The sequence below is a fragment of the Eschrichtius robustus genome, chromosome 11 (assembly GCF_028021215.1).
Source record: "Eschrichtius robustus isolate mEscRob2 chromosome 11, mEscRob2.pri, whole genome shotgun sequence".
NCBI lineage: Eukaryota > Metazoa > Chordata > Mammalia > Artiodactyla > Eschrichtiidae > Eschrichtius > Eschrichtius robustus.
In genome coordinates this window covers 63,665,673-63,686,407 of record NC_090834.1, presented here as the reverse complement: position 1 = coordinate 63,686,407, position 20,735 = coordinate 63,665,673, and the positions used below count along the sequence as shown (strand labels likewise).

Genomic DNA, 20,735 nt, shown 5'->3' with positions numbered 1-20,735 from the left:
CAAATCCCAGCTCTGCCACTTACCAGCTTTGAAAAATCATAAAATATTTGAAGTTCAGTTTGCTTGCCCAAAAGTTGGGATAATAATTCCTTCCTCCCAGAATTGTGAGAATCAACTGAAATAATAGGTAGGAAAGTACTCTATAAAGGGATGTACAAACATTAAGATTATTACGCTCTCCAGAGTAGGGAGAAGCTGTGAATAAGAGGTTGCAGGCAGCAGAGGAGGGACCAGCCAGCTCAGCTAGGCCCGGACAGCAGTGCCCGGTAGCCCTGCGGCTGGAGGCTGCAATGTGTGGGCATTCCAACAGCTTCACCTTCCCCTCTCCCCTTTGCCGAAGCTCATAACCAGATGCACCTACATAATAAGATGACAGATGATACATAATCAGCACTTACCAGACAGTAAGCCCTTTGAGGGCAAGGGCAGGTTGTTGTCATCTTTATCCCCAGCACCCAGCACAAGTGCTTGGCACAGAGCAGGTACCCAGTAAATACTGGGTGAATGAATAAGTGAATGGATTAATGACTGAATGACGTATGGCGCTAGTTTGACATAACAAGAAGTCCAAGCAGTATTCCATCCCCTCCCCACACCCACCCCAAGTGCTAGTACATTGTGCCTGAAAGGGAGGCAGAGCTAGGGCATAACAGCTGTTGGAAGAGTCATTCCAGAGAGGAGACTGGGGCCAATGGTAGTCAGCCCCCACCTCTGCACCGGTTCTTTACAGCAGATAAACTGCAGATGGATAGTTCCGGGGAGGTTAAAAGAGCCCTGAGTCCCCTGGGCAATGAAAGAGGCAACTGCTGGGGGGACAGCAAAAGAAAAGAGAAAAACACAGGCTTTGAAGTCTACCCAGATCTAGGTTCAAATCGCAGTTTTGCCTCTTACTAGCCATGTGACCTTGGAAAAGTTACTAGGCCAGGTTCATCATCTAGATACAATAATACCTACCTTACAGGATTGATGTAAGAATTAAATGAGATACTGTACATAAAGTGTTGAGTAGAGTGGCTGGCATATACTAAGCACTCAATAAATGGTAGCTATTAGTACTAGTCCCAGGATTGATAGAAATGTTAAATAAGAGAATAGATGTGAAGTGTCCATATGCTTTCTAGCAAGTGCACAGTAAATGTGAGAAGTCTACAGATTCTGCCCTGAAAGGGGTGAAACTTCAGTTAACAGGTGAGAGCAACATGAGGGCAAGCCGACCCCAGCCCATTCCCCGCACCCCCAGTGAGAGAACCCAGTCGCTTCCTGACCTCGGCATGGCATGGCCGCTGAGCTGCAGCTTCCGGAAGGTCTCCTCATACTGAGGCAGCTCCACATATGTGATCAGCCACTGCACCACCTCATCCACGGTCCAGTTGTATACTGCGGGAAGAGATAAGCAAAGCCATGACTCCAGAATGCAAGCACGGCTTGTTCTTACTGTCACAATCTCAACGACCTTAACATTCACCACATGTCTACGTGTTTAACAGATCTCTCTCCCATAAAATCCCAAGTATGAAAGGAATACATACAGTACTTTTTGTTTGACCTATAGGGGATGGACTTGTTCTTCCACTATTCAGGTATCTGGGATAAAATAATCCTTAATTATTATATAATACACTATATTATATATAGTATTATATTATGTATTATTGTAATATAATAATAACAAATGATATTAATAGAAGCCATCATTTACATAGCACTTACTATATAACAGGTACTGTGCTAAGCACTTCACATATATTAGCTCACTAATCTTTGCAACTACCATGTGAAGGATATGTTCCACTTTATCCCTATTTTACAGATGAAGAAACTGACGCACAAAAAGGTCATGTAACTTTCCCAAAATTATCCAGCCAGGAATTGGTAAAGCCAATTTTGGACTCAAGCAGTCTGGCGTCATAGCCCTTGCCCTAGCCATTATGTCATAAATATCATACGTATATAACATTTTAAAGTTTATATTAATAATATATATAAAGGATATATATATAGAGAGAGACACACACACAGATACACACATACGTATATCCTCCCTGACACTGCTGGAAAGCTTCATACAAAGGCAAATCTGAGCCAAGTGATGGATCCAGATGACATCACTTAAGCCCTGAATGAGATCACACCTGTAGACAGCCCTATTCATACATTTTTCAATTTCGTGCAAAAAGTAAATTTCCCCTTTTGCTTATATCAGATTGAAAAGATTTTCTGTCACAGCAGGAGCCAATTCTAACTGAAACAATTACTGAGTGATCATTCACAACATGGCAAATCATGTCATTACCATACATGGACCACTGTACCTAATCATTTCCTCAATACTATAAGACTGTGATTTTTTTAAATGGACAACCATAAAAATAATCCTTGTAAAATAATTTTAATATTTGTGTGGTATTTAGCCACATATATAACAAATTTATCTCTATACTTTATCAAGAATCAACAAGAAAAGAACAGAAGAGGACTTAACATGCAAGGAATATGTTCAAGCCAAGTAAAAGTCAAATGATGTCATGATGTATTATATAAATCAAAGTTTCATAGGAGCTTGAATAGAGAAAAATGGTGGGAGGACTGAGTCACCACATAGCACCCAGTAATACAGCTATGCTGAACTTAAAGAGCCTTGCATGGGAGCAACTGGGTTCCAGCAAAAAAGTGTCATTTTATTGGATTTGAAATTTGCTTTTATTTAATGTATCAGTGTGTTTTTGTTTATATTTGTACACAAATTTTATATAGCAACTTAAACCTCATTTTATGTTTCTACATATTTAAATACCATTAAATAAACCAGCTTTGCAGGCCCAAGATAAATGATTTCCCTTAAAAGGAATTTGTACATTCCTCAAGTTGAACACTACTGCTGTGAGCAGCAAGAAGCCAAAGAAGTTTTGAAGCAGAATAAAATGGTGAGATTTATCACCCTCCTCTCTTAAGATACATACCTTTCCCCAAAACTGTACTTCATCAGAATGCTTTCTAATTTCCCCTTAATAGTCAGGAGACATTGAAGGCAGGGACCACATCCTATTCATTTTAGCTCACCCCTTTGTCATTAAAATAGTGCCTCTTGGGCTTCCCTGGTGGCGCAGTGGTTGAGAATCTGCCTGCCAATGCAGGAGACACGGGTTCGAGCCCTGGTCTGGGAAGATCCCACATGCCACGGAGCAAATGGGCCCGTGAGCCACAATTACTGAGCCTGCGCGTCTGGAGCCTGTGCTCCGCAACAAGAGAGGCCGCGATAGTGAGAGGCCCGCGCACCGCGATGAAGAGTGGCCCCCGCTTGCCACAACTAGAGAAAGCCCTTGCACAGAAACGAACATCCAACACAGCCATTAATAAATAAATAAAGCACACCTAGTATAGTGTAATTTAAAAAAAAAAAAAAAAAAACTTCATTCCTTTAAAATAGTGCCTCTTATACAGTGGCATCAGTAAGAATTTACTGAAAGAGTAACTACCCTAAATGAGGAGTTCCAGAAATGTTCTGAATGTGGGCCTCCAGACAGCAGCCACAATCTTGCCAGACAAATATACAGCTCAGGTGGAGGTTAACTTCTGAAATGCTTGCCCAAAAATCAGCATTCCTCTAGTAGGCACACCTCAGATCTTAGGTTGTTTCTGTCACTCTCATATAAACTAGAGAAGGTGGAAGGCTGGGCCCTGACCCTTCATCCTTCTACCTCCCATAGGGGAGCCCAGCACACGGTACAAAGCAGACACTCAGAAAGACATTCCGAATGAAACAATAGAAGACAAAAATGCTCTAAACTCTCCACGTCCCCAAGAAGCTGCTGGAGCTCAGGAGGAAAGTTCTGAAGCCAAGAGACTTTGAAGGTAGATTAGACCATTTGCAGAGGCACAGGAAAGGTTCCAGGAGAGGAAATGAGGCAGGTCTAGTGCACTCAGATTGATTGTGTCCTAGAAGACAAGATCCCGGAGGCTTAGGCGGTGAGTGCTTAGTCATTGCCTGGTTGAATATCTAATTTCCAGACTAGAATACATTGGAGGGAAGAGAAAGATTAATTTCCAAGAGATATGCTCAAATCCTAGGGCTTAGGAAAGGAGGGATGACAGAACTGGGGTTAAAGAAGTGTTGAGGAAAGTAGAATAGACAGGCCTTTTGTTCCTGAAAATGAATATATCTCCACATACATTATAAACATGATCACTTGCTACGGTCCAGAGTGTTAGGTAATGAAGGCCTAGCAGAGTGGCACAAGATGTGAGGCAGACAGACAAGTGCTAGCCTGCAAAGTGCAGAGAACACATTCCTGCCGCTACTGTCAAGGGAGCTCAGCCTCACCCAGCGTGGCATATGGAGTAGAAAGGCCACGTCACGTATTGTTGCTTGAAAGGCTTGAGGACAGCGGTGCCACAAGGGTCTTTTGTCTATGGGGAAGACGACCTCATACAAGCCTGAGCATAAACGCTTGGCATGCAGGAACTCCTCCACTTGTGCCCTACACTGCAGTGGAGACAGTCAGGAGTCACTCTAAACCGGGGTTTCTCAGTCTCTGCAGCACTGACCTTTTGGACAGGTTAATTCTTTGTTGTTGGGGGCTGTCCTATGCATTGTAAGATGTTTAACAATAGCCCTGGCATCTACCCACCAGATGCCAGTAGCATGCTGCCAGTCATAACAATCAAAAATGTCTCCAGATACTGCCAAACGCTCCCTGGGGAACAAAACTGCCCCCCACTGAGAACTACTGCTCTAAACACTACACTAAGTGAGGCAGAGGATCTGTAAGGGGACCACTACACTCCAATAAGGATGGACTCTGAACATAGTCCCTACAGAACTAAGCTTTGCGGAAAAGGATGATGACTTTAGCATGTCAGGACAAACCTCAAGGCACTTGTTTTCTGGGTTTTGTGCTCCACATATTATTCTGTTACCTGGCAGAGGCCCTACCTAGGTAAGGCTTGGCAGTATGGTGTTGCCCACTCAGAGTCACTGCAGTCTGAACAAAGTAAGCCAGGACGAGCTGCATCCTTGTCAGACAGCAACCCTGTGTCCCAGCATGAAGATCTCACTCAACAGTCAAGGTGAGATATTAGGGCCCCTTGTTCCTAAGGTTCAAGTACCTAAAAGTTAAAAATCTTGTTCTGCTTTCTCATTCCAAAAGAGAAAATGGGAAGAATCCCTGAGCCAAAGTAAGGAAGAAGGTAACAGCAAGTACAGAGAGCTGTGGCTGACAGTAAAAGGAGACAGAATTTGGCCAGGGGAGCTTAGTACAGATAGAGACTCCAAATGACTCACACGACCAAACCCCAGGAGGACATGCAAGCAAGAGAGAGTTTTCTAAGGTCATGATTCTCTCATCCCCCTAAGCCTGTCCATTTTGCTCCTAGAGACATCAAAGACTACATCTCTGGGCAAAATGACAAACAATACTACACAGAATCGGAGAGAGCCAACCTCTGGAGTTTTCCACAACAAATAGTCCTTTATAAAAGAAACGCACAAGGTGACTGACTATGTAGCCTCCAAGCTTTCTAATGACATAATCTACATGCAAAAAAAAATTTGAGCACACATTGCCAATATATGAATGTCTGTTTATAAATTAGATATATGTACTAACATTAGGTATATTGTAAAACATACATAAAAATTAAATGAGATAAAAATAAATGCAATATAAATACAAGCTATTATATTCTCTTGGGGCACCCCAGTTGATTGTCTTGTACAGTTGGAAACCATTGACCCAAACTTCACAGCTTTACCCTACATGATGCCTCTGTTATAGCTTTTAGCTTCTCAGTCTTCTTCTAGAATCAGTATCTTGCACTATTTACTTATTTATCCTTGAACATTGCTCTCAGACTTCTAGGTCTTTGTTGTTTCTGGAAAAGCTCTCTTCCCTCTTCCTGGCCTGATAAACACCAGCTAACCCTTAAAAACCCAGCTCTACCTCTTCACTTATTGAAACTCTTTGGAGCCCATTTTAAAATCATGAGCAAAGACACAGAACTATAAAGTGTGGGGCCTGTTCAGAGAACTCTGACTCCCGTTTGCCAGGAGTCCAAGGGTTATACATAGGGACAAGGAGGGTGAGGCACTGCTAAGGCCAAATGATAAAAGTCCTTGAAAGCAGTTGGTCCAAAACTCCAAAATCATTTATTCATTGGGGGGAAATTTTTACTGAGTACCTACTACTTACCAGGCACCGCTCTAGAAGCTAGGAATGTAACAGTGCACAAAAGAGTCGCAGATTCCTAGTGTTTATATTCTGGTGGAGAGAGACAAACTAAAACACTATAACAAATAATTGTATGTTGGGTAGTGATAAATACAAGAAGAAAAATCAAGCAGGGAAAGAGGATAAAGAGTAGTGCTATATCAGACCAGATCAAGGAAGGCCTCTTTGACGAGATGACATTGGAGGAGAAAATAAAATGAAGTCATGAGCCATGTGGATACTTGGGGGAAGGGCATTCCAGGCAGATGGAACAGTAAGTATTACTCCTAGCACATGAGCTATAGTGATACCTCCAGGGATATGCCAGAACAGATCCTTGGCCTTGGCCAATCCTTTTTCTTGTCAGAGAAAGAATAAGCAGTAAGAAATGGGCTCCTGAATCAGTAGGTTTTTCCCCTAATGGACCGGTGGTGCCTCCAAAAAAACCCCTCACTTTTGTAGTTTCAAACTCACATCCCAAAAGAACTATGTCTGGCAGAAAAGTTACCAGTACCTTCTTTGCCTCTCTTTCACACAGCTGTTAGTCAGTTAGTTGGTCACTTGGTCAGCCTTTGGTCAGTCTTTTGGTCAGCCAGTCAGATATAGCACAGTGGTTAAGAATTTGGACTTTGGAACCAAGTGACTTGGATTGAATTCAAGATTTGCTACTTAGTAGATGTAAGATCATAGACAAGTTACCTAACCTTTCTGTGCCTCATTCTGTCACCTAATGGTGAGAATCAGAGTTCTCATATCATAAGAGTGTAATGAAGATATGAGAAGTTCCTAGCATACAGTAAGTGCTAAACAAATATTATCCATTATTATCACCATTCATTCATTCTTTCATTCACTAAGCTTTCACTGGCTTCTACTCTAGTAGATCTTTGGTTGGTTACAGAGATCAATCTGGATGATCTCCATCATCAAGGGCTCTTTTCTAGAGAAGGAGACATATAGGAAATTAAATGAGTATAATACAGTGTGATAAGTGCTAGGTAAGAGGGATGTATGGGGTGATGTGAGGGCACAGAGAAACGAGTGACTGATTGCCAGAGTGAGTCAGAAAATGCATCACAAAGCCTAGCTTCTTATCTGACTACTATGGAGAGAGAGCATTCCAAGACACCTACAGAATCTTACCAAAGTGGCCCTCCCTAAAGATAGTTTGCAGCCTAGACCTGTGGTTTTTCTCTGAGTGGTTTCCCTCTGGCTCTCACTAGCAGTTTGTCATCTGAGCCTAGAGTGAGGCAGATACTATGTTAGTTTTCTAACATGGTATCAATACCAAGCCCTAAACCATTACTGCAAAAAGAATCTGGCCCTTTTACTTAGGCCTCATGTGATAGGCCCACTAGGCTACCTGGCAAAAACCAAGTCTGCCAGAGCCCAAAAGGACATACTAGTGAACACCACCTATAAAGAAGCTACATGGCTAGCAGAGACCAGATTAGAGAAAGACTAGCATCATGGCTGCAGAGTAGTAAGGGAACCTAGACTTTGGAATGTTGAATGAGCCAAACAACTTGTATAACATCACACAATGGCAGACCCAAGGACAAACTCCTGTCTTCCACATCCCTGCTCTGGGCCAGGTCCTGGGCTATGTGTTAAGATATGGAATCATATAAGATAATGCCCTCAAGCAGTCTGGTGGGGAAATAAAAAGGCAGGGGAACAGATAGTTGCAATTAGTGTGCTAAGTGCTGTGATGAGATAAATGTAAAGAGGCTGTGGGAACACAGAAGGCACCTAACCTAGCCTGTGGTTTTCAGGGAAGATTTCCTAAAGAAGGGTATACTTAAATTGAGTCTTAATTATCAAGTAGGATTTAACCAGATCAAAAAGGAAGACAGAGGGTACAGTATATGAGAAAGCATCAAGGGATGAAAGAGGATGGCATATCGTAATAACTGCAGATAAATCAGTGCAGGTACAGAGAAGGAGGTGTGATAAACAGTGGTAGAAAATATGAAAATAAGTGGAGCACAGAAATGAGCCTGAGCCTGGTATGCTAAAGTAATCTGGCACAATGCCTGGTATGTAGAAAGTACTCAGTTAATTTTGTTTGTTTGTTTTTTGCAGGCATGTTTGCACAAATTGGAAGAGAGAAACAGTACCTACTGAGGCCAATACTACAGAGGTGAGTAAGGAATGGCAGCATGAAAATATTAAGAAATTCTCGGAATATAAGAGAACACAACCAGATTTTTATATATATGTACATATTGATCTTTTTTCCTAATTGAGATAATTCATTTTGAGATTACAAGTGGGCATTTAATGTCAATGCATCTGACTAACATCTCATAGATAAACATGAAAAAATCAGTGGCATTTTCTGTAATAATTAATCTTTTTTAATAAATTTATTTATTTTATTTTTGGCTGCATTGGATCTTCGTTGCTGCGAGCGGGCTTTCTCTAGTTGTGGTAAGCAGGGGCTACCCTTCATTGCGGTGCGTGGGCTTCTTATTGCGATGGCTTCTCTTGTCACGGAGCACGGGCTCCAGGCACGCAGGCTTCAGCAGTTGCAGCACACGGGCTCAGCACACACAGGCTCAGCAGTTGTGGCTCACGGGCTCTAGAGCGCAGGCTCAGTAGTTGTGGCTCACGGGCTTAGTTGCTCTGCGGCATGTGGGATCTTCCCGGACCAGGGCTCGAACCCGTGTCCCCTGCATTGGCAGGTGGATTCTTGACCACTGCGCCACCAGGGAAGCCCTGTAATAATTAATTTTGTCAACAACTACTGAGCTTTCAATATTTTATTGAGTTCCAAATGAGACAGCAGTTGTGATTTATATTAAAAGCTAGTTCTATACAAATTGTTACCTGACCAATAGAAAAATCAATATTTATCTTTTCAAAATAATATATGGTTACTATATATGATTATGTAGGAATTTACTTGTAAAATTTTTCGCAATACCTTTATTTCTCCAGGTTCCATTTAGTAATATTTACTCCACACGGAAATTTGGTGTCTTAGCATGTTTGTTTCATTATTTAAAAAAGAAATGGGGAGCCACTGAAAAGCAGAGACCTGGTCAGATATTTATTTTAGAAAGATCTCTCTGGAACCAACTAAAGTACAAACTGCAGTAGATTTACACTGGGCCAAGAAGAATAGTATGAAAACATTCAAGCAAAGCAAAAGATGATTAAACTAAGACTTCTGCTTCAGGCCAAGATGAAGTAACAGGGATGGAATTCACCCTGCCTCATGAAACAACCAAAAAAAAAAAAGACAAAACATATGAAACAATGGTTTTCAAGACACTGGACATCAGCCTACAATGGACAGTGATCTTGAGAGCTGGTAAACAAATGAGGCAAATCATACAACTGCCCCAGCTTATGGCTGTGAGAAAATTTCCAGGCCACTGTGCAGAGAGTGAAACTAAGGTTGAGAGGGCAGAGATGGAAATACACTGTTGGGAGGTTCTTATACTATATGTGGCAAGAGGTACTATTATCTCTTGAAAATAGACTGTGATAAGTTAAAGATGTGTATTTTATCTCCTAAAACAACCACTAAAATAACAAAGCAAAAAGTTAAGCCAACAAAGAAGATAAACTGGAATTATAAAAAATACTCATTAATCCAAAAGAGGGTAGAAAATAAGGAAGAGCAAACAAAGAACAGATGGGAAAAACAGGAAATGAACAGCAAGATAATGGACTCAGATCTAACCATATTAATAAACATATTCAATGTAAATGGTTTAAACACCCCAATTAAAAGGCAGAGACTGTCTTATTGCAAAAAAAAAAATCGGGCTCAACCATATGCTGTCTATAAGAAATGCACTTTAAATAGAAAAGCACAAATAGGTTAAAAATATATAGATGGAAAAAGAAACACCAAACTAACAAGTCTCAAAAGAAAGCTATATTAATATCAAAGTAGATTTCAAGGCAAAGAATATTACCAGGGATAAAGAAGGTCATTTCATAATAATAAAGAGGTCAGCTAATCAAGAAGACATAATAATCCTAAATCTGTATGCACCTAGTTAACAGACTTTCAAAAGACATGAAGCAAAAACTCACAGAATTAATTGCAAGGAGAAATAGGTAAATCCACAATTATAGTTGGAAATTTAAATACTCCTCTCTCGTTAATTGATAGAACAAGTAGGCAGGAAATCAGCAAAGATATAGTAGACTTGAACAACCATAAACCAACATGGCCAGACTGAATTTTATAGAACACTCTACCCAACAAATGCCAAGGGCACATGGAACATTTACCAAGATAGATCATGTTCAGGTACATTTTTTTTAAAGTCTTAAAATATTTTTAAAATATTAAATATAAAGTATGTCCTCAGACCACAATGGATTTGAAATGCAAATCAATAACAGAAAAATCTCTAAAAAAATCCCCAATATTTGGAAACTAAATAACTTGCTTCTCAATAATTCATGAATCAAAGAAGATATCAAAAAGGAAACAAAGTATTTTAAGCTGAATGAAAATAAAAACAAAACACATCATCTAAGATAGTGAAGAACCAATACTAAGATATAAGACAGATTTCAGAGGTATGCATTTCTAAGGCAAAAATAATCCCTCAAGTTGGAACACATTAAGGGATGCTAAGTTATTACAGACTGTATCAGGCCCCCCAAAAAGGTGAAAATAAGCATTTACCATCAGTTGTGTTTTCATTTTAGATATTTTCACTCTGTCTATGCTATGAATAAATCAGTTGGAAAAAAGCAAAAAACCACAACACACTAGAATTTGTGAAATGCTGCTAAAGCAGGGTCTAGAGGAAATTTATAGCACTAAACGCCTATATTAGAAAAAAAAAGAAAGGTCTTGAATCAATATCCTTAGCTTCCACCTTAACGAAGTAGAAAAAAAGAGCAAATTAAACCCTAAGTAAGCAGAAGAAATAAAGTTCAAAGTAAAAGTCAATGAAATAAACAACAATAGAGAAAATCCTTGAAACCAAATACTGATTCTTTGAGAAGATCAATAAAATTAATAAAATCTAACAAGATCAGTAGAAAAAAGAGAGAAGACACAAATTACCAACATCAGGAATGAGACATCATTACAGATTTAAGGCATATTAAAAGAATAATAAGGGAATGTTATGAGCAAATGTATGCCAGTAAATTTGACAACTTAATGTAATGGACAAATTCCTTGAAGACACAAACTACGAAAGCTCACTAGAGAAGAAGTAAATAACCTATACCTATTAAAGAAATTGATACTGTAGAAAAAAAAAAAAACAAACCCGTCCCACAAGGAAAACACCAGGCTCAAATGGCTTTACTGGTGAATTCTCCCAAATATTCAAGGAAAAATATAACAATTCTGTATGAAATCTTCTGAAAAAATTGAAGAGGAATACTTCCCAACGCATTCTATGAGGCCAGCATTATCCTGATACCAAAAACAAAGATATTTCAAGAAAAGAAAATGACAAACCAACATCCTTCACTAACAAAGGTGCACAAGTTTGAAACAAAGTTTTAGCAAATAGGAAATATAGAAAACAAACTAGTGGTTACCAAATGGAAGAGGGAAGGGGAGAAAGGGGAAAATTAGGGATGTGGGATTAAGAGATACAAACTACTATGTATAAAATAGATAAGCAACAAGGATATATTGTATAGCTCAGGAAATCATAGCCATTACCTTGTAATAACTTTTAATGGAGTACAATCTGTAAAAAACACTAAATCACTATGCTGTACACCTGAAACTAATATAATGCTGTAAATCAACTATACTTCCATTTAAACATTTTAATAGAAAAATAAACAATAAAATTTTTAAAAAGTAAAATCCAACCATATATTAAGAAGATGACAAAGTGGGGTTTATCCCAAGAATGCAGTTAGTTTAACATGGAAAAATCAGTCAATATAATTTATCACATTAGCAAACAAAAATATAAAAACCAGGCAATCATCTCAAAAGACACAGTAAACTCATTTGATAAAATCCAACATGCATTTCTGATCAAAGCGCTCAGAAAACTAGGAATAGAAGGTAGCTTCCTTGATCTAACAAAGACCTTTTACAAAAACAAACAAACAAAAAAAACCCACAGCAAATGTTATATTTAATGGCGAAAGACTGAATGCTTTCCCTTTAATATCAGAAATAAGACGAAGATGTCTGCGCTTACCACTTCTCTTCAACACTGTACTGGTGATACTAACTAGGGCAATCAAATAAGAAAAAGATTTTTTAAAGGCATCCTGGTTGGAAAAGAAAAAGTTAAACTTTCTTTACCAGCAGACATGATTGTCTAATTTGAAAATCTGATGGTATCCTACTGATAAGTGAGTTTAGCAACGTTGCAGAATACAAGATCAATATATAAAATCAATTATATTTCTATATAAAGAAACAATCAGGAATTAAATTTTTAATACCATTTAATAGTAAAATTTATGTTATGCATATTTTCCCACAATTTTAAAAATACTATTTACAATAGGAACAAAACCTATGAAATGCTTAGAAATAAATATGACAAAATATATGAAAGACCTGTATCCTGAAAACTACAAAACATTGCTGAGAGAAAGTGTTATCTCCTGAATAAATGGAGAGATATACTTTGTCCATAGGTCAGAAAACTAAATATTGTTAAGATGTCAGCTCACTCAAACTAATCTATAGATCTGATGCAATCTCAGTCAAAATCCCAGTAGGGTTTTTTGTAGAAATTGACAAGCGGGTTCAAGGACAAACAGCCAAAACAACTTTGAAAAAGAAAAACAAAGTTGGAGGGCTAATACTATCTGACTGAAAGAATAACTATAAGGCTATTGTAATCAAAATAGCATGGCATTGACATAAAGACGGACAAATAGATCAGTAGATCAGAATAGAGAGTTCAGGGGGCTTCCCTGGTGGCGCAGTGGTTGAGAATCTGCCTGCCAATGCAGGGGACACGGGTTCGAGCCCTGGTCTGGGAAGATCCCACGTGCCGCGGAGCAACTAGGCCCGTGAGCCACAATTACTGAGCCTGTGCGTCTGGAGCCTGTGCTCTGCAACAAGAGAGGCCGCGATAGTGAGAGGCCCGCGCACCGCGATGAAGAGTGGCCCCCACTTGCCGCAACTAGAGAAAGCCCTCGCACAGAAACGAAGACCCAACACAGCCATAAAAAAAAAAAAAAAAAAAAAAAAAAAGAATAGAGAGTTCATAAATAAACCCATGTTTATATGGACAACTGATTTTTGACAAAAGGTGCAAGGCAATGCAGTGGAGAAAGGATAGAATTTTCAACAAATGGTTCCAGAACAATTGGGACATCCACAAGCACAAAAAAGAACTAAAATCCATACTTAACACCATATACAAAAATTAATACAAAACAGATCATAGGCCTAAATGTAAAACCTAAAACTATAAAACTTCTAGAAGGAAAGGTAGGAGAAAATGTTTGTGTAAGCTTGGGTTAGGCAAAGATTCCTTATACATGATACCACAAGCATGACCCATAAAAGAACAAATTGATAAACTGGACTTCAGAAAAATTAAAACTTTCTGTTCTTTAAAAGACACTGTGAAGAGGATGATAAGCCACAGACTGAGAAAATCTTTGCAAAGCATACATCTCATAAAGGATTTATATCCAGAACACATAAAGGACTCTCAAAACTCAACAATAAGAAAACAAACAACCCAATTTTTAAAAAGACATAAGATTTGGACAGATAATCCACCAAAAAAGATATATGAATGGCAATTAAAGCACATGAAAAGATGCCCAACATCATTAGTCATCAGGTAAATGCAAAATAAAACCACTATGTGGTAACACTACACTATTAGAATAGCTAAAATTTAGAAGACTGACCATACCAAGTGCTGGTGAGGATGTGGAAGCACTGAAAGTCATACACTGCTGCTGGGAATGTAAAATGATACAACTACTTTGAAGACAGTCCAACAGTTTTTTAAAAATATGTACCTACCATGTGATCTAGCCATTCCATTACTAGATATTTACCTAAGAGATTCCATTACTAGATATTTACCTAAGAGAAAAGAAAATATGTGCCCATAGAAAGACTTGTACATGAATGTTCATTGAAGCTTTATTTGTAATAACCAAAAACTGGAAATAACTCAAATGTCTATCAGCAGGTGATGGATAAACAAATTGTGGTATATTTAGACAATGGACTACTACTCAGCAATAAAAATAAATAAAATATTTATATATGCAACAATATGAATAAATCTCAAAATAATTATGCTAAGTGAAGGAAGCCAATTTTTTAAGTATATATTATATGATTCCATGTATATAAAATTCTACAAAATGCAAACACGCCTATAGCAGCTGAAAGATCAGTAGTTGTCTGAGAGGTAGGAGGGGAGAGATCATAAAAGGCTGTGAGAAAAATTGTAGGGGTGATGAATATATTCACTATCTTGATTGTGGTGATGGTTTCACAGTTGTATACATGTGTCAGAACTTTGAACATTGTACACTTTAAATATTTATACCTTATTTTATTGTCAATTACAACTCAATAAATCTCTTTCAAAAGAGGAAGTTGAGGGCTTCCCCAGTGGCGCAGTGGTTGAGAATCCGCCTGCCAACGCAGGGGACACGGGTTCGATCCCTGGTCTGGGAAAATCCCACATGCCGCGGAGCAACTAAGCTCATGTGCCACAACTACTGAGCCCGCGTGCCACAACTACTGAAGCCCACGCGCCTAGAGCCCGTGCTCCACAATGAGAGAAGCCACTGCAGTGAGGAAGCCCGCACACCGCAACAAAGAGTAGCCCCCGCTCGCCGCAACTAGAGAAAGCCCGTGTGCAGCAACGAAGACCCAACACAGCCAAAAATAAATAAATAAATAAATAAAAATTTAAAAAAAAAAAAAAGAGGAAGTTGAGCTAAAACAGTATCATAGGAGATGCACATAAAATATATTAAAGAGGTAGAATCCTCAGGACTTGGGAACAGAAATAGGTAGGAGATGCTCAGTTTCCTTTATTAAATGTGGATACAAGTAAGACATTTTACCCTCAAATAGCTATGTAATATAAATAGAAAATGACTGTGATAAGTTCATTTTCTTCAGATAACAAAAAGCAACCAGCGTTGATGTAATGATTTAACACATCATGGTCATTTCGTATTTATACCTGAAAGAATGTAAGAGAAAGAAAAAGCCAGTTGTACCTTTTCCCCAAAAAATATAGCAACAAACAACTATGGTTGAGGAATTTAACTAAATGACTTGATGATTCACTTAGCAAAGTAATTTTTAAATAGCTAAAGAACAGAATAAATAGATCTCTCGTCAGGTTTATGTAAAAGCAAAAAGGGGATGCCAACTCTTTTATATTGATCTGACTTTTGAAATGGTTTATGCAAAAGTCCAATGCCACCTGGTCCCCTGTGTCATGTCAACAGAGAGGACAGTTCTGCTGAGTTTTCTCCCTAAAACCCTCCTGGTTCTCCAGTACTGCTTTACTGCTCCTACGAAAAATCCTGTCCTACAAACGAACAGACAGGAAGACTGTCAGCTTATTTTCTTATTTCCAAAAGCCTAGTAGAAAACAAACATCTTCTCGGGAGTCCCGTGGTGATGCAGTGGTTAAGAACCCGCCTGCCAATGCAGGGGACACGGGTTCGATCCCTGGTCTGGGAAGGTCCCACATGCCGCGGAGCAACTAAGCCTGTGTGCCACAAGTACTGAGCCCATGTGCCTAGAGCCCATGCTCCACAACAAGAGAAGCCACTGCAGTGAGAAGCCTGCACACTGCAACGAAGAGTAGCCCCTGCTCACCGCAACTAGAGAAAGCCCGTGTGCAGCAACAAAGACCCAATGCAGCCAGAAATAAAGAAAGAAAGAAATTTATTTTAAAAAAAAACAAAAACATCTCAACACAAAGTTCAGAGTGACACTAGAATACCAGGTTATTTTGCTTTTAGCTGGAATCATACTCTTTAGTTAGAATCAAAATTGATGGTTAAGGTGCCTTTGATCCATAAAAATGGGTAAAGAAATTATTAAGAAATATGCTTTGTTTGGCAGACAACATCTTTTTAAATCTCATGTCCACGAAAAGGGAGAAGAAATAGTAATACTGCACTTTGTTTAGAAGAATGGAAGCCATGCTTTAGAAGGGAATCCTCTTAGGTCAATGCCTCCCACCACCCCTCACTACAAAGGGCATAGTTACTGTTTCCATTGGCTCAAACATACAAACAACAATTCTACTGCTCAAAGATTCTACAAAATTCACCTGGCATCTCTTCTGTTAAAGAACTGCTACTCTCCCTACCGCAAGGATCTTAGAGAGATTGGAATTTGCAGCACCCTCCAACTCTTCCCACACACACATACTCTCTTCTCTCACTGTTACTACCCTACATAAGTCTGTGATCCAAACTATGCCAATCTGATTCTCCCTCCACTGTATCTGACTCTTGAGCAAAGACACTTAGAGATGAAAAATGAATGTAGCCGAGACATATGAGAGTTACTAATTAGAAGAGGCCAATCCCCTAGTTCCTGCTGCTGGGATCCCCGGAGTTGCCCTTGTTCTTAACTCTTCCTCAGCTCTACTAGTTCAGCTCTTCCTTACTTAATGACTTAATTTTGTATAATAAAGAATTTGGCTGGTTTTGTCTTTAGGTGAATTTCCCTGATTATAGGAGTATCTTTGTTATTCATGGTGGGCCCTTGGGTCACACTTGAGTTCATGCTAATGAGATGACTCTGGATGGGGGCTGGTCACCAGAAAGATCAACCATGTGACTAGAGGACTGGGGCTTTGAGCCAGGTGATATCAGCCTGGCCTTTGGGGAGGAATAGAAGGCTGGCCATTGAGTTCAATCATGTGGTCAATCAATCATGCCTAAGTTATAGGAAACCCCAATAAAAACTCTGGACAATGAGGCTCAGTTGAACTTCATGGTTGCATTGATGACTGATGTGCCAGGAGGGCAATATGTCCTGATTCCATGAGGAGAGGACACAGAAGCTCCACATTCAGGACCCTACAAGACTTTGCCATATGGGTGTCTTCTTTTTGCTGGTCCTAATTTTTATCCTTTATAATGAAATTGTAATCATAAGCATAGCACTTCCCTGAATCCTGAGAGTTATTTAGTAAATTATTAAACCTGAGGGGATTGTGGGAACCCCTGATTTTGTAGCCAGTTGGTCAGAGCACAGGTGGTCTGGGAACACCCAGAGCTTATGGCTAGTTTGGTGTCTGAAGTGACAGTATTCTTGTTAGGTACTGTGCCTTTTTCTTATGAAGTCTGCACTAACCCTGGATAGTTAATGACAAAATTGCATTACATTATTTCACTTAATCACTCTCTTTCTGCTTCATCTTCCTCATCTGTAAATGGAGACAATCGTAATATTTATACTTCATAAGCTTTTTGTAAGAAATAAGAGTTAATATTTGTAAAGCACTCAGAATACTGCCTAGCACATATTAAATACTATATAAACACTAGAGTAGTTTTGTAGTTGTTGTTGTTGTTTTTATTATTAAAGTCCAGAGCTGGCTAATGTAGAGATTATCAGGCTTTTCTGCTTAAATCTAAATAACACAGAGAAAAGACTGGCCCCAACATTAGTCAGACAATGTTAACAACATTAATCACATAGTGGTACTGGCATTAGTCAGCTAATGTTCTGAATCCAAATGACCACTGCTGATATCTACATCATCTAGAAAAACTCAGGCCAGCCAGTTTGAGCCAGTGACAGAATAGTACATGCTTTTTGTAGCTCTGGAGATCGTAACTCCAGAGAGATTAGGGGCCTTACTTGGAATAATGAAACAAACTGTTGGGAGAAATAGTACACAAGAAGATTCTCACTTTTAGTTTGTCAAACCATCAGGCATGACACATGGTGAGCAAATCCTAAAATGGTACATATATATCACTTCTAGCTTAGCTATGAGCTACATCACTGTGCATTGAAATGTTTTTCTCTGCTCATCAGTAATGGGTACCAACTCTGCAAAACTCACTCCATTGTCTCCCATCTTCCTGTCATTTAGAACATGCTTGGAAGTGTTCCAATTAGTTGCTGAGTCCAGAAATAAAGTTCTTACCAGAAAATTGTCTTGAGCTGTTTTCTAATACTATGATTTAATCCCTCTGTTTCTGCCCTCTCTTGGTCACTTTCCCTTCCCAGCTACTTCTCTTTGGCTTTCAGAGAAGGCCAGGAATGCTCTCCCTGCCATCTTTCATTCTAAGTTCCTACACTTTTGACACCCACTCTTAAAACCCAGGCGCCATGGCCTCAAGTTATTACAGAAAAAGAAGAAAACTAAAACTAATGGTACTGTTAGAAGATTTTTCCTGGCAGTGCTGGTATCATTCCAAAGATCATTTCTGTGCTTGATCTCTCATCAGTAGACAGCCTGAGTTGCTCAGGAGCTATTAAACAAAAGCCCCCACAAGGATAACAATTTCCAGAAAGCTATCTATATAGCTAAATTATGCTTCTTCTAAATTGATAAAAACAGAGTTAACAAGCATCAGCCTGTCCATCATACAACCAGGATTAGAATCCAGGTCTTCCTGGGACTTCCTTGGTGGTCCACTGATTAGGACTCCATGCTCCCAGTGCAGGGGGGACAGGTTCGATCCCTGGTCAGAGAACTAGATCCCGCATGCTGCAACTAAAAGATCCTGCATGCCTTAACTAAAGAGCCCACATGCCACAATGAAGATCCCACAAGCAGCAACAAAGATCCCGCATACCACAACTAAGACCCAGAGCAGCCAAATAAATAAATAAAATATTAAAGAAAAAAATCCAGGTCTTCCTGTTTAAATCTAATGTTCTCCATCTATATTATAGATGATCCCTTCCAGAAATGAAATTCCATAATCCTAGGTAAGAATTTTCTTTTAAAATTTATTTTATTTATTTATTTTTGGCTGCATTGGGTCTTCGTTCCTGCACGCGGGCTTTCTCTAGTTGCGGCAAGCAGGGGCTACTCTTCCTTGCGGGGTTCGGGCTTCTCATTGTGGTGGCTTCTCTTGTTGTGGAGCACGGGCTCTAGGCACACGGGCTTCAGTAGTTGTGGCACGCAGGCTCAGTAGTTGTGGCGCACAGGCTTAATTGCTCCGCAGCATGTGGGATCTTCCCGGACCAGGGCTCGAACCTGTGTCCCCTGCACTGGCAGGCAGATTCTTAACCACTATGCCACCAAGGAAGCCCCCTAGGTAAGAATTTAAACAAAAATAGAAACTGCCTCATTCCTACCAAAACTGGTCTTCTCTACAACCAGACCAGTGCTTTCAACCAAGGTGGTATGGAAAAGCATTGGCCTAGAGAGCAGAAGGTCCAGGTCTAAGTCCTGGCTCCACTATTTACTAAATACAATGACCAGGTAACTTTATAAATTTAGGCCTGAGGGAGGAGATATGGGGATATATGTATATGTATAGCTGATTCACTTTGTTATAAAGCAGAAATTAACACACCATTGTAAAGCAATTATACGCCAATAAAGATGTTAAAAAAATTTTTTTAAATAAAATAAATAAATAAATTTAGGCCTAAGGTTCCTCATCCGAAAAACCAGGAATGCTGGTGGTCACTTATTTTTAACTCTTCTTTTAGCATCAAGACATACCCTAAGAGACCCATGGGAGAGATTGCTTCCATTCTTATTGGTATCAAAGGAAGCTCTAGCCATAGACACAAATGGAAAGGAGGCTAAGGCACTGTTTTTTCCTTCCCTGTCAAGCCTCATACAATTAGACATGCTCTTTCACTCAGAAGTCTGAAGCAAATGCTCCAGGAGAAAAAAAAAAAAAAGGTAATCATGGTTTAGCAGTCTCACACGTGAAAAAGATCTAAAGAGCTAAAGTTTTAATTTAATAAGTTCAACATGAGTCAGCAGAGTGATTTGACTGCTGAAGGTACCAGCATCTAATCAGACTGCATTAACAGACACACAGAGTCCAGAACTGAGAAGCGGATGGTCCTGCTCAGCTCTGTGCTGATCAAACCACACCTGGGGGTCTGCGTCCAACTGTAGGAGCCATGATCTAAGAAAGACATTAACAAAAGTGTCCACACACAGGAGACCAAGATGAAGAGGAGGCTGGAAAAAAATGTTTTCTTCAAAGAACCAGGGCTGTTTAACCTGGAAGAGAAGACTTGGGAGAGAGTTCAACTGTACTTCGACCCAACCTTTGAATCATCTAGGACTCAGCAGAGCCAGGACCAAGTGGGGAGCTTCAGAAGAAAGGGGCTGCCTCAAAAGGCAAGCAAGCTCCCTGTCTCTGGAGACGAAGCAGCCAAAGCTGTGAGATTCCTTTGGGGGATGGGGGCGGCTGGTAAGGAGAGGTGTAGGGATAGGATAGAATTCGATGAGAATTCTAATGAGAACAACTCCAACTCTGTTTGGAGCATCTTCCCCCATTGTCAGCACAGTGACTCTCTTCAGTCTTATTCAGTCTCTATACAGTCTCTATTCAGTGACTGTATGTAGAACCATTTCAGTAATTTGCTCTTTACTAAGCATTTTATACTCA

General features: G+C 39.6%; 1 protein-coding gene across 2 annotated transcripts in view; it reads right to left on the bottom strand.

The window, feature by feature from the left end:
- Positions 1-20,735, bottom strand: part of STIM1 (stromal interaction molecule 1) — a 212,441-nt gene that overhangs the window by 33,836 nt on the left and 157,870 nt on the right. For both annotated transcript variants that reach the window (XM_068555037.1, XM_068555038.1), the window contains exon 4: positions 1,266-1,377. In XM_068555037.1, coding sequence (XP_068411138.1) covers positions 1,266-1,377 — 112 coding nt within the window. The remainder of the gene's footprint in view (positions 1-1,265; positions 1,378-20,735) is intronic.